Source organism: Ascaphus truei, chromosome 7, assembly GCF_040206685.1.
Source record: "Ascaphus truei isolate aAscTru1 chromosome 7, aAscTru1.hap1, whole genome shotgun sequence".
NCBI lineage: Eukaryota > Metazoa > Chordata > Amphibia > Anura > Ascaphidae > Ascaphus > Ascaphus truei.
The window spans coordinates 75,172,134-75,187,133 of record NC_134489.1 but is presented as its reverse complement, the minus strand read 5'-3'; the positions used below and the strand labels follow the sequence as shown (position 1 = coordinate 75,187,133).

At 44.2% G+C, this 15,000-nt stretch overlaps 1 protein-coding gene across 2 annotated transcripts in view; it reads left to right on the top strand.

Annotated features, from left to right (window-relative positions):
• HAT1 (histone acetyltransferase 1) overlaps positions 1-15,000 on the top strand; it is a 44,343-nt gene that overhangs the window by 6,298 nt on the left and 23,045 nt on the right. Inside the window, exons 1-4 of one of the 2 annotated variants that reach the window (XM_075609076.1) lie at positions 553-668; positions 924-995; positions 5,803-5,878; positions 6,479-6,599. In XM_075609076.1, coding sequence (XP_075465191.1) covers positions 635-668; positions 924-995; positions 5,803-5,878; positions 6,479-6,599 — 303 coding nt within the window. In that variant the 5' untranslated portion in view covers positions 553-634. Of the gene's footprint in view, positions 1-552; positions 669-923; positions 996-5,802; positions 5,879-6,478; positions 6,600-15,000 lie in introns of those variants that run through there. The other variant, XM_075609077.1, reaches the window with a different exon arrangement.

Below are 15,000 nucleotides of genomic sequence, written 5' to 3'. Positions count from 1 at the left end.
AGTGAAGGAATATATTGTTGTTTTTTTTTTTTTTTTTTAGAAATAAGTAAATAGAAGGGTTGCTAACTAAGTTCCTGTAGGCCATTCATCTTGCATTAGTCCAGATTTTATGGCTGATATTCAGTGATCCTCCGTATATAGACCACAGCACGTTCAAGACAGGAATTGACAGCATCAGTTACATTTTCCCTTTAAAATTATTGTGTTCAGAGTAGGGTTGGGCGATAACAGAAAACTTCCCAGAATAACGATATGAAATAATTTATCGCACTAAATATGCAATAGGAAACAAAACAAATCTAAACGCCTTATTGTTCTAGGTAATTGATTATGAAATATTCTTTTAAAAAGAAAGGGGCACATGTATGTATGAAAGGAAAAAACCTGGGCACTGCAGATTTCTGCATAGAAAATGTATTTGCCAGTAGATTTGTGTATTAGTACATGTATGTATGACAGTTTTTTCAGGGGGACCATTATGAGCCAGCCATGGTTGCCCCAGCAACATTAGAATGTTATCCTTTGAATGGTAAAGATGCTGAGCTGTCAGTTGAAGAGTCGGTTAGAAACAGAACTCGGACCAAGAGACACTTGAAGGTTGACAAATGTGCGGAGTTATGTCAAGTCAAGAAGTATGATGAAGATGTCCTGCCTTCGGCGCAGGCCTGGTGAATTTAATTGATTTTTGGTATTGTGGAGGGGGATACTACGTGTGTGTGTGTGTGTGTGTCTATATATATATATATATATATATATATATATATATATATTTCTTCCGATGGTACAACATGGCTAATGGTCTCAATATGTTTCCCAGTTTATTTTCTTTGTGACATTACAGTGCACATACTCATTTTCTCTCTTTTTGACAGAAATCACATATTTTCTATCAATTTCAGCTTTGTGCGCTTTTTTTTCCCCAGGTCTCAGTGCTATAGAAAAGAAGTTGGCTGAGTACAAGTGTAACACAAATGAAGCAATTAAACTTAAATTAGGTAAGTTATTTCTAAATGATTAATCGAGACTGCGGTTTTGTGATCTATGTTACTATTAAAGTAGCAATACTCCGAATCCTGCTTTTTGTTTTGGGGGCATTAAAATGAGAGGGTCTTCTAGTGTAGCACTGAAGACATTATTGGTTTCCTTTTCAGGAAAAGCCATTTATCTTTATCTAACATGGCTACAGAACAGAAAGCCTGGCTTTTTCCTGCCAGAAAGCCAGTTTGAAACGGTTACATTACCAATTATGGCTGTTGATTGACAGTCATCTTTATAGAAACATAGACTTTGATGGCAGATAAGAACCACTTGCCCAACTTGTCTCCCATTTTCCTGTCTGCTGTAAATCCTCAGACTATACTTGATTCTTGACTTTCTTTCATATTTAGGATGGCCTTAGGCCGTGATAATTGGAGGGTGCAACGGCGAACAACAGACCTCTTCTCTATGAGGCCGCCCATAGTGCCTGCGAGCGATGCAGAGCGACCACGCGGTAGATTTTTGAAAAGACAACTTTTTTGTCTTTTCTCGCGAAGGCTGCGACACATGAGCGGTTCAGCCAATGAAGGCGAACCAGCCTTGTGACACGTCCGCCGTGCCTCCCCATCGCCTCGGACCTGAGTGCTGGGATCGCTCAAGCGACAGGCGTGTGACGTCATGCGCTCCTGCTATAATCTCAGCCTTATGTGTATCAGAAGCATGTTTGAATACGTTACTGTTTTAGTCCCTACCACCTCTGCTTTGAAGCTTTCCCACAAATCCACCACCCTTTCCGTGAAAGAAGCTCATCCTCCCATTTCCCGTTAGCCTGTCACCCCCAGCTTCAGAACATGACCTCTTGTTCTAGCACTCCTCTCTGTAACATGCTCATCTCTTGTATGTTGTTGAAACCCTGTCTGTATTTGAAAGTTTTGATCACATCCCACCTCTCTTTTCTATGATCCAAGCTGTACACATTAAGGTAATGAAGTCTTTCCTGATTAGTCTTATGCCGCAGATGATACACCATGTTCGTTGTCCTTTGTTACAGAATCTCCAATTTATTTATGGTCTTCCAGATGTAACGTCTCTAGTATTGAACACAGTACTCGAATATATGGGGGCGCAAGATTTTCGGGGGGGGGGGGGGCGGCACCGGCTGTTACAGAGGCCTCGCGCATCCCCAAAGGCATTTAAAATAAATGTCGGGGATCGCGCGAGGCTTCTGTAACTTTTCACTTACCTGGAGTTTCAGTGAGGCGTCTCCATGGCAACCGGTGTCAAATGACGCCGCAGGGTCACGTTGCCATGGCCGGAGTCGTGAGGGAGGGAGGTGAGGCGAGAGCCGGAGGAGAGAGAAACTTTGCGCACCCCTGCTCTAATACCTCTCCCTATCATTTTATCATCCTGCTAGCACGCCCCGCTGATTGCCAACTTTTAAGTCAGCTAAAATAATGTTTCCTGGGCTCCTTTCCTGTATAATAGTTTATATTTTATAATGCCATCAATCCTGCATTCTGTCTTGTTTTTTTGATCAAGTGCATTATTTTGCTCTTATTGGCATTCAATTGTTGTTGCCACAGTAGTGATTGTTTAATAATTTTGTTTACCTGGAGTATGATCTTTGTGTCATCTGCTGAAAGTCATACTTTCCTCTCCAGACCATCTGTAATGTCACTAATAGATATTAAAGCACTCCGATTTCAGAGGTACTCCACTGGTCACCTCCCTCCTTTTTTCTGTTGCCTATCCGTCAACCAATGTCTTTTCTATTCAACCACCGTAGAGTCCAATCCGAAACATTGCAACTTGTTTATCATTAGTCTATGGGACAGTGTCAAAAGTATTACTAAAATCTAGGGAAGCTAGCTTGTAGTTATTTGCCTCTTCCTTATTTCCACAAAGTGAGACTACGCTTGCTTTTCTCCAGTTATCTAGACCAGCGGTGCGCAAAGTGGGAGGGGGGAGGGCACGGGAGGTTGCAGAGGTCCCACGCTCTTCCCCCAGGCATTTCAATTAAATGCCAGGGGATTGCGTGAGGACTCTACAACGCTATACTTACCTTGACTCTGACGGCGTCACTCGTGTCCGTGGCAACGCGGCGTCAAATGCCGCTGCGGGGTCATGTGATATCACACGCGTCAGATGACGCTGTGTTGATTGACGGCATCAAGGTAAGGTAGGGGGCGCGAGCAACAGCGGAGTAATGGCAGTGGTGCACAGTTACAAAAGTTTATTCTCCCCTGATCTAGACCTTCACCTGTAAATAGTGTCTGGTTAAAGCAGCAAAACATGACCAATCTTATGTTTTTAAATAAATCAAATAATAGTGTGCATTTTTTTTTTTTAAGTGAAACTTCTTTAGAGGCACCTACCACGTGAGCAAAATTCCGTGGCAGTGGATGGAGTTGGTGGGAACGGAAGTCAGTGGTGACGGAAGTGACATCACTGCTGGTTGAAGAGGCAACATTCACTGCCACTGAATTTTGCCAGCTTCCAGCAGCAGCAGGAGGAACGAACACACACTGACTGACACACACACACACACTGACTGACACACACACACTGACTGACACACACACACACACTGACACACACACACTCTGACTGACACACACACACACACTGACACACACACACTGACTGATTCACAGTTACTATAAATATAGAAGTTCAAATAGCTAAAACACGCTTAGTCAAACTTCTTCGCGTTTTGGCACTGAAATTGTGTTTTGATTTTTAATTAAAAACATCATGACAAATACAATTTCTGTGACAAAACAGTGACAAAAGACAAAGAAGTTTCACTTAAAATGGACATGATCGACACACACTTTTTTTTCTTTTTTTTTTTTTTACACCTAATGTATTTTTTTTTGTGTGTGTACTGAGCATCCTTTGGTTGCTACAGCAACCATAGAGAGAGTCCTTTTCACTCTGTCTTTTGAAACAGGCTCTCAACTTTTTGAGCTCTGCACTTTGGCAACAGCAGACTGTCTATCACTCTGAAAGCAGTAACAATAATGTGTTACACTTAGTAATATAATGTTACATGTCAGCTGCAGCATTTCAGGACAGTTGGGTGACCTTTATGTTTGTCACACAATCAGGCTTTATAACAGGATTTATAACCAAACGATTACCAGCTTACCAGCATGTAGAGTTATACTGTACATTGTCACATGCCTTCATCAGGGGTGCGCAAACTTCTTGAGCTGCTCCCCCCATGCCCGGGAGCTGCAGCGTTTGTGCCCCCCCCCCTCCCAATGACTCAGCATTGAATGATGTCGCGGGTTATGACACGTCACGTGACCCCACCGCATCACTTGACGCGCGTCGCCGTAGACCCACAGAGAGCAGGTAAGTGAGTTACAGAGGCCTCACGCCTCCCCCAGCATTTAATTTAAATGCCGTGGGGAAGAGCGCGGGGCGTCCGTAACCGCCTGGGGACCCCCTACAAATTCTCGTGCCCAACAGTTTGCGCACCGCTGCCTTACATATTAAGAAGAAAAAAAAGGGGAATGTGGTATTGCTGCTTTTAGTAAATCTATTGATAGTGTTGCCAGCACATGCCAGCTCTAATCATATCATTGGATTTATCCCATCTGGCCCCATTGACTTGTCCACTTTGTTTTTGAAAGTTTAAGTTGAACTTTCTCCTCTGTAAATGGTCTTGTGTCCTTTCCATTTATATTTGTGTTTCCCAACTGGGGTTCTTGCCCTTTACTTGTGAAGACTGAAGAAAAATAATTATCAAAATGACCTATACCTTATTTTTATTTATTTTTATTTTGTTTCCATCAACAAGACACCTCTTTAGGTTTCTATACCGAAAACAGGTTTTGCTTCTTTACTGACCCGGTCTCTCTTCTCTTCAGGTTGGGCCCTTGCCCAACTATTGCTATTGCCTTGCTATTGGATTAGTAGCGTAGCATCCTTTTTATTAACCTGATTATAGTTCTCTATCCTGATCCCTCTGTGTTTGCTTATAATTTCCTAAAAGTGGTATCTTTTGCTTTTACAATACCTGCCACCCCCTTTGAGAATTATGCTGGCTTTCTTTAGCTTGTATTTTTACTAACCTGCCCGACACAAAGGTCTGTTGCTTTGTTTTCCCGGAAGATGGACAGCATCTAATTCAGAGAGTTTGAGAAAGCATCTTGATAAGGATTAACTCCGCTTTGTGTCATTTGCATTACTTCTACCTTACTTTTGTCATTGTGATAATACCTGGTACTTTTGTATTTGAGAACTAGTGATTATTTATATATATATATATATATATATAATATATATATTTTTTTTTTTATTAGTATCAATGGATTTCATCTCTTAAGCACACACAAGTGACTTCACAGTATATACCTAATTAATTTAACTTGGGAAAAGCTTCAGTATTCTTTATTTAGCTTGGTGCAAAAATCTAATAAGCTGAATAAAATTTAAAAAAGCAACAGTGTATATTTTGTGATGTTTGTCTTTCCTAACAAATTAGCAGCGCTAATGAACATTGTTTTTTTTAATATATAAATATGTACCAAGTGCTTTCATGTTCCAGTAAAATGTACTGATGTACATGTCCTTTTGTGTTGTGCTTTGGGGTGATTGGTTTTCCTAATTTAACCAAAATTATCCCCATCGATTCCCTGGTAGCTGAAGAGTAATTGTGATGTACATGTAATGTAATTTTTGTCAGTGAATCAAATACTGAGATAATTATGTATTTCTTATTGTTTGCCTATGATTACTATTGCCGTATGATTTAATTTCTCTGTTGTAAATTTTGAAAGGTTTTAATTAGTCATTATTTTCTTGTCTGTTTAGTGCGTTTTCAAGAAGACCTTGAAGATGAGAACACAACTTTTAATCCCGAGTACAGTCACCAGGTTTTTGGAGATGAGTAAGTAATGCAGTTTACTAACATGTAGTATGTGGGCTGAGTCATTCCATTGTTTTGATATACCATCTTGTAAGTAGCTATAGCCATAATGAGGTAGGAGTCCAAACCTTGGCCATACATCTTAAAGTATGTAAATAAAAACTCCAGTGTTAGGCTACGGCCCCAGTGCCTGCGCTGCACGCGCGCCTGCGAGGCTGGCGGCGCGTGCAGCCGAATTCCGCGGGCTGCAGGGGGAAAGACAGGGGGGAGGCGTGACAGGGGCACGGCCGTGACGTCACCCAGCAGGTTGGCCCTCATTGGCTGAACCGTCGGGAAGCGTGGCCTGAGTCCTGCTCTCAATTTTCTTGAGAGCAGGAGTTTCTGTCGGCGCAGCGCGGCGGCCCCCCCTTGCAGCGGCCCCATTGTGAGGCGGCTCTGGTCCCTGAAGCGTCCGCCACAGCGGGCGCTGCAGTAGGCAGCGGGGACCTGGCCTTAAATGTTTGAGTGCACTTTTTAGTATGATAATTTTGTTTTTAAGGTCACCTTATTAGTGCAGTATGGAAAAAAGAAAAAGTACGAGTTGTGCTGTTCATTAAACATTCTGTCTTTCTCTCGGTCTAGCGAGGTGGCTTTTGGATACAAAGGTTTGCAGATCCTTTTGTACTACAGTGCAGGAAACTTATCCACAATGTTTCGCGTCCAATACACCTCTAAAGTCAATGAGAAGTTTGATGAAATGCAGGTAAGGTTATAGCATCATGATCTGTTCTGACCTCTACATCAGAAATGCAAAATTCAGTGTAAACCCCTTTCTCCATTGTCTTTACTTTGCATCCATTTCATATTGCTGTTCTCAGGATTTGTTTTGTGAACTTGATTTCTTTCAAAGTAGGCTACACCCCAAGTAAGAGAAAAAAATTATTAAACTAAATGTTCTAAGCAAGGTAATATCTTGGTGTTTTTCAAATATCAAGGAGGCTCTAAATGTCAATAAAATAGATTTTCATCTGTACGCTGCCATGTTCAGTTTCAGTTCAACTCACTTGTGATGTCATTTATGGCTCTGCCAGTGACACGGACCATTTGCTAAAGGGGGTGTTTGAAGAGTGCTATTGTAATATATATTTTTGTTATTTGAGATGGATTCTAGCAGTGATGTATCTATTCTGCTAGATCAGTGGTTCAACAATAGACAGAAATGCTACATCCAATGTGAAAAAATACATAATAAAATACTTCAATATTCTTGTGAGCAAGGGACATTTAGACCCTTTGGCCAAAGCGTTATAAGCCTGCAAGCTACGTCACGGCATGACCAGTAAATCCTAACACTAACTGAAAATTCTCATTTGCCTCTGCTGGAGGGAGAATGACTGCAGTGGGTCTGTCCACACAGCAAAATAAAAGAACCTTCCCTACTTTAAAAAGTGAGGTGCTTAAGCCCCGGGAGGAGGGGCCACTAACCTCCAAACAACTGATACCAGTAGAAAATTAAAATTAAGACACACACAATTCCAGCAAACAGTATTGGGTGATACCTTTTTTATTTGGACTAACAATTTGTCATAGGACAAGCTTTCGAGAGTTCCCCTCTCTTCCTCAGGTCAGCAATACTGATTTACAAAGGAATCTGCGGCTAAAACATAGGTTTGGAATGCAGGGGAAAAAACGGGGGGAAAAACAGATGTAGATAAGGTGGGGTGAGAAAGTGGGGTTTGGAGACATTGGAAGGGCAATAAAACGGTGATAAGGAACAGCATGGAGGGTGGAAGGGGATGCTGTGGGGGGGAGGTGTGGATAAGAACACTGGCAGAGAGGCAGGCAGGCAGGATAATTACAAACAATTGTGATAGTTTTTGAGAAACCCAGTGTCTGCATTAAGTCCTCTTGTTTTGGTGTCAAAGAGCCTTCTTATTCTGAGTTCAAATGTTTTCCGTTCTTGGGCGCATTTAAACATTCCATTGAGGATTTTGGTTTTAAATCATTTATGGAATGATGTGGTTGTGAGAAATGATGTCCCACTGGTGAGTAGTATCTTCCTTCTTCGTGGTGGTGTATCGAGTGCCTGTGCATATTCATTCTGCATTGATGTTTTTGGCTGGTTTCCCCAATGTAGCATCCTTGGTCACATTTGTTACATTGAATCATATATACTACATTCCTGGATGTGCAGCAGTATGATCCTTTAACATTGAGTGTTCCATGGTTGTGACTGGCTGTGGGATCTTAGCATGTGTTTGCAGAGAATTTGTTTGCGATGAAATGGCTACGACCAAATGTCCTATACCGTGCTCATCAGGCCACACGCAATCCTTCTCACTCACGCACCACGGGGGCCATAGCATATTTGCCAGTGGGTCACAGTACTTCGGGGTACCACAGAACCTTGGTTGAGAAACACACTGCTAGATAACTAGATATAACATATGTTACTAAATTATGTAAAATTACATTGTGTCTGATATCTGGACCCTCCTTTACCATACATAAATGAGATCACCAAAGTGGCTACATGTAGACTTCATATAATTTTTTTTTATAATGCTCAGAACTTAAACATGCTGTTTTTAAAAAAAAAAAAAAAATGATTTTTACATTATAAAACAGTTTTACTCGGAAGTAATACATTGAGTTGCCTCACGCTTTCTATTATTCCCTGGGCACTGCGTTATTACAATACATGTTTAAATTAAATGAACAGATATATACATTATATTTAATGGGCAGTTAGAGTTCTTTTATGGGCGTATGTAACAGATATGGTCAAGATTAAAATGTGAGACGGCTAAAGTCTTGAAAGAATTTTGCCTGGTGGGGGCTTTGATAGTCTATGTCAGGGCTGCACAACATGCGGCCCGCCTGGCCTCTCTGTGCGGCCCGCTATGACTCCGGCCGGGCGCCAGTTAATTAATTAATTAATTAAATAAATAAATTTAAAAAAAAAAGTTATTTTTTTTTTTAAATTGCGACGATTCACTCCCCCTCCTCCCCTTCCTCCGCCTCCTCCCCTCCCTCCCCCTCCTCCCCTCCCTCCGCCTCCTCCCCTCCCTCCCCTCCTCCCCTCCCCGCCCCCGGGTTTTACGGTGCGCGGGGGCTGCAGCAGCATGAGGAGGATGCCGTGAGTATTTTTTTTTTCAATAGCAGGCTGCTATGGGCGGGGCTTAGTACCGGGGAGAGGGGGAGAGGATGTGCTGATGCTGATCTAAGAGAGGTGTGTGTGTGTGTGTGTGTGTGTGTGTGTGTGTGTGTGTGTGTGTGTGTGTGTGTGTGTGTGTGTGTGTGTGTGAAAACGGGCTGGTGGGGGGGTGAGTGGGTGTGAAAAACGGGCTGGTGGGGGGGTGAGTGGGTGTGAAAAACGGGCTGGTGGGGGGTGGGTGTGAAAAACGGGCTGGTGGGGGGTGGGTGTGAAAAACGGGCTGGTGGGGGGTGGGTGTGAAAAACGGGGTGGTGGGTGTGAAAAACGGGGTGGTGGGGGGGTGGGTGTGAAAAACGGACTGGTGGGGGGGTGGGTGTGAAAAACGGGCTGGTGGGGGGGTGGGTGTGAAAAACGGGCTGGTGGGGGGGTGGGTGTGAAAAACGGGCTGGTGGGGGGGGGGGTGTGAAAAACAGGCTGGTGGGGGGGTGGGCTGCTGACATGTGAGGGGCGGGGTGGGCTGCTGACACGTGAGGGGGGTGGACTGCTGAGACGTGAGGGGGGGTGGGCTGCTGACACGTGAGGGGGGTGGGCTTGAAAAATGGGGTGGTGGGTGTGAAAAACGGGCTGATGGGGGGTGGGTGTGAAAAACGGGCTGGTGGGGGGGTGGGTGTGAAAAACGGGCTGGTGGGGGGGTGGGTGTGAAAATCGGGCTGGTGGGGGGGTGGGTGTGAAAAACGGGCTGGTGGGGGGGTGGGAAAAACGGGCTGGTGGGGGGGTGGGTGTGAAAAACGGGCTGGTGGGGGGGTGGGAAAAACGGGCTGGTGGGGGGTGGGCTGCTGACATGTGAGGGGCGGGGTGGGCTGCTGACACGTGAGGGGGGTGGACTGCTGAGACGTGAGGGGGGGTGGGCTGCTGACACGTGAGGGGGGGTGGGCTGCTGACACGTGAGGGGGATGGGCTTGAAAAACGGGCTGGTGGGGGGGTGGGTGTGAAAAACGGGCTGGTGGGGGGTGGGTGTGAAAAACGGGCTGGTGGGGGGGTGGGTGTGAAAATCGGGCTGGTGGGGGGGTGGGTGTGAAAAACGGGCTGGTGGGGGGGTGGGTGTGAAAAACGGGCTGGTGGGGGGGTGGGTGTGAAAAACGGGCTGGTGGGGGGGGTGGGTGTGAAAAACGGGCTGGTGGGGGGGTGGGTGTGAAAAACGGGCTGGTGGGGGGGGGGTGTGTGAAAAACGGGCTGGTGGGGGGGTGGGTGTGAAAAACGGGCTGGTGGGGGGGGTGGGTGTGAAAAACGGGCTGGTGGGGGGGTGGGAAAAACGGTCTGGTGGGGGGGTGGGCTGCTGACATGTGAGGGGCGGGGTGGGCTGCTGACACGTGAGGGGGGGTGGGCTGCTGACACGTGAGGGGGGGTGGGCTGCTGACATGTACAGTATGGGGGGCTGCTGACGTGAGGTGCAGGGGGGGAAGTGATGTGAGGTGCAGGGGGAGAGTGATGTGAGTTGCAGGGGGGGGAGAGAGTGTCATATTGAGGGGAGGGGGAGAGTGTGTCATATTGAGGGGAGGGGGAGAGTGTCATATTGAGGGGAGGGAGAGAGAGTCATATTGAGGGGAGGGAGAGAGAGAGTGTCATATTGAGGGGAGGGAGAGAGTGTCATATTGAGGGGAGGGGGAGTGTGTCATATTGAGGGGGGGGGAGAGTCATATTGAGGGAATTGGGAGAGTGTCATATTGAGGGGAGGGGGAAAGAGTGTCATATTGAGGGGAGGGGGAGAGTGTCATATTGAGGGGAGAGAGTGTCATATTGAGGGGAGAGAGAGTGTCATATTGAGGGGAGAGAGAGTGTGTCATATTGAGGGGAGAGAGAGAGTGTCATATTGAGGGGAGAGAGTGTCATATTGAGGGGAGAGAGAGACATGGGGGGGATGCTGACTTGGGGGGGGGGGCTGCTGACATGGAATGGGCTGGGGATGTGGAGGGGGTATTGTGTGTTTGATGTGGAGGGGGGTATTGTGTGGGTGAGGGGGAGAGATGGGGGTATGAGAGATAGATGGGGAGTATCGTAAAGGTTGATAGTGAGGGGATCTGGGGGAGATATGAGGATGATGATGATGATGAGAGGTGCTGGAGGAGAGATGATGATGATTTAACCCGTGCGGCCCAAATTTTTTTTCCTTGGAGCAGTTCGGCCCTTCTCACTTTACGAGTTGGGCAGGCCTGGTCTATGTGTTCCAGACGTGAGGTGCGACCAGATTCTTTGTTGAACCTTGAGACCATGAGCAATGTTTTTGAGTCAGATCTAGGGTGATATGTGCTGCGTGTGGTAGGGGTGAGGAGCTTGTTCAGATAGGTGGGTAGCTTTCCCAGAAAGTATTTGAAGGCAAAACCAGAAAATGTTACTTTGTGCCTGGACTCGAGGGATAGCCTCTAGTTTTTGGAGCATTTCGCAGTGATGTGTGTTGTAGTTACATTGTAGGACAAACCGGGATATTGAGTTGTAGAGGATGTCTGGTTTGCAAAGGTGGGTTTAGGCTGCTGTACCATATTCTATGTCCTCCTAGTCTATAATTTACATTGGCATCTGCTGTACGATGCGCTTTCTGACCAGCTGGTTTATGGATGACTTGTTCCTATAAAGTACACCTAGTTTGACATAGGTTTTGGATCTCAGGGTATCCATGTGCAACCCAAATGTTAAATGGGTGTCAAACCATATGCCCAGATATTTAAAACTAGGGACAGGGGCTAGACTAATGGTGTTAGTTGGTTCTGGTCTGTCGTTGGTAGCTTTAGAAATTCTGCCATAGTCCTAAACACCATTGATACAGATGGTCATTTTAGAATCCAGATGCAGCATGTGCCCTTGAAATTATTTGAGAATGAGAGCGCTTGATGGGGACTTTATTTCTCCTGAGGATCTTTTTTTAATTAAATTAAACTGAAACTCTGTGATCCATGTTGCAATCTCCACTCAATGTAAAACATGTTTTACCTATCCTGAACCTTGCATTGTGCAAGTGAATACTGCCAATGATGTTACTGGAAGGCGTGCATTCTTCCATTCTGAAGGCTTTACAGATATTGATTGGCCCACTGAGCAGCAGCAATTTATTAGTGCTCCAAATAAAAAAAACTTAAAAGCATGGGGGGGTGGGGAGGACAATTCTGCGAGAATGCCCTAGTGTACATGGTTCTGTCATTGTCTATTCAATTTATACGTGTGCCATGCTTTTTTAAAACAGTTTAAAACATTTTTCAACTTTGGCCCATATTAAAATGCTATCAAGCAGTCTTTCCAGTGCTGGAGAAGAATTTTGCTTTTATTTAGATTGGGGCTAAACTCTTCAGGTTTTGAAAGAGACTTCTCAGTGTGATTAATAAAGACTTTAATAATGAGAAATGCTTAATTTCTGCATATTGCTTTATTATTTTTTTTCCCATGTGAACTCTATGGGGTGTATGTATGGAGTCGCAAATGGAATATTTGGTGTAAAATTGAAGCAAGATAACCAAAGTAAATTAAGTGTGCATCAAAATTATATACCAATTTTTTTTGGTGGTAACGACTACAAATTAAATTGAAAATATTACCGTATATTTGAAATTGCTTAATTGCTATGCTATGTCTCAAGGAAAAAAAATGTTGTGGTATGGATGTTCCATTGAATACACGGGCAAAGTTTAATAGTATAGCTATAATAAAATCGAAAAACTAAAATTGGATATTTACTATTAGCAGTTATTGAATCTAAAATGATGGTTATGTTGAAACTTCTGTTATATATTTTTTTTAAGTAAATATAATTGTAAAAACTATTAATGTATCATGACAAAAACAATTAAACCTTCACTATGTAAAAAGTATGTAACTTGTAATGAAGAAAGGTATTTTTATTATCACTGCTACTATTAAAAATAATCTATGCCTCAGGTTTCCTGTGTGGGGGAGGGGAGAGGGGTGAGTAGCTGGTTTAGGGATGGGTAGCTGGGCGCCTCTCCACCCCATTGTGATGTCATCGGGCTACATGGCTTGGGCTGGGATGATGAAACTGCTGCAGCATGAAAAGGAAGTTGGGGAGGGGAGAGACAGCGGCCTCTTATTTTCTATTGCCGCGGGTTCTCCTCTAGTTATGTTAACAATTTTATTTCCATCACGACATTTGCTAATTAAAAATATCTTTTCACTGATGCATTGCAACAATAGTCCATTTCAAATTAACCTCTGAATCAAGCAGGTATACAATACGACGCAATGCCTCAGGGCGTAATTTCAGGTCACATTTACCTTTATAAATACCATTCCATTTTTCTGTGTTACTTTTTTTTTTTTTATTATTATTATTATTACTTAAATTTTTTATTAATCATTTTTCCAAAAGTAAAAGGGGCACAAAAAGAAAAAAGGAAGGGAACAATACAATGGTACAGTATTGCAAATAGTCTGATAATTACACATTGAAAAGGGTGGAGAGTAAGGGAAGGGGGGAAGGGGACAGCATTTGAAACCATGTGACATAGTAAATAACAGGTTAAATACAACATAAATCACTCTGTTCAGAATAGTCTAATCTAAATATGGGGATATAACTGCATGTCTAAACCAAGGAGCCCATGTTTCTGAGAATTGTGAAGTGGAACCATTTAGGTAGGCTGTGAGTTTTTCCATATAGACTATATGCCAGATTTTGTTATTTATTTGGTTTAAGGATGGGGGAGTCGGTTGTTTCCAGTTTTTGGCGATGGTGCATCTAGTAGCATTTAGAATTTGGGAGATAACTTTTTTGTTTCTTTTTTGTTACGATTGGCCTGTGTTACTTTTTTATTGAGAATTTTTACGAATGAAGAGGGGAGTGGAGTACAGAAAAATATCATTCCATTTTTAATTACGATTGCCACTAATTATTTGACACCATGTATTATACAGAACATGTTCACATGTAGACCTCAACATCCTGCTGCTATCCTGCACTTGTTTTTATCTGTCTATCAACTCAATATCACGCTTAATTGAAAATTCTCCTCCTTGGTTGAGTTTTCACACACATCTCTGCATGTGGATACTTCTACTTTTGTAACATAACCCAAAACTAAGGATCATAATTTGACATGGGAATTATCATCGTTTGTCATGGATTAGACACGGGCAGGTCAGGAACGGAACCATAAACTCCCAGCTTGCTTGGAAAGTCAATCACTTTTCCAGTCTTAATTACCCAGGACCAAGCGAAAAATAATTCAGCTGAATAATAAATGCAAGTCATCTATCTATACAGTATATTGCATACCTTTTATGAACAGTACAAGTAAATCTCTCTTACCCCAGCCCCTATACCTTAGTTATATTTATATTACCCACTGCAACTCCTGTTTGATGGATCAATCACATTTACATGAGTTGTTTTGGTCCAGGAGTAATGTAGCTTTAACAGGACCAATATGAGGGCAGGGTATTGCCTAATGTTGGTCCCCTATAACAGGTGTGCTCCATTCCAGTCCTCAACCCCCACCTGTCCGCCCTCCCCTGAGCAGGATATCACAGCTTCAACACAAGAAGCTCAGTCCAGGACTTAGGCCTGGGACATAGTGCCTTTAACCAGTGCTGAGGCGCGCTGAGGCTCAGGGAAAGCGGTGCTTTCCCTGGCCTTACACAGTGCGCCATCAGGGGGAGGGACGGGGGCGGGCCAGTGACGTCACGGAGCTGGTTCGCCCTCATTGGGCGAACCGCTCACGTGACCGGCCCTGCGCTCTGGCAAGCGGGGAAATTTCAAAACGCCGTCAGACACACGCTTCCCCAAGCGTGCTGACGCGTGCGCGAGCCCCTGCTAAAGCTGCTCTCATTGCGGCTGCAGGGGCTCAGTGCCGAGCAGCAGCACGGGTCAGCACATAAGCGCTGACCATGTCCCAGGCCTAAGTCATCTGTGCTGAAGCAGGGACTGATTGAGGAGGGGGGATATCCTGAAAACCTGACCGTGCGGGGGGCCTAAGGTCTGGAGTTGAGCACCGCAGCCCTTTAA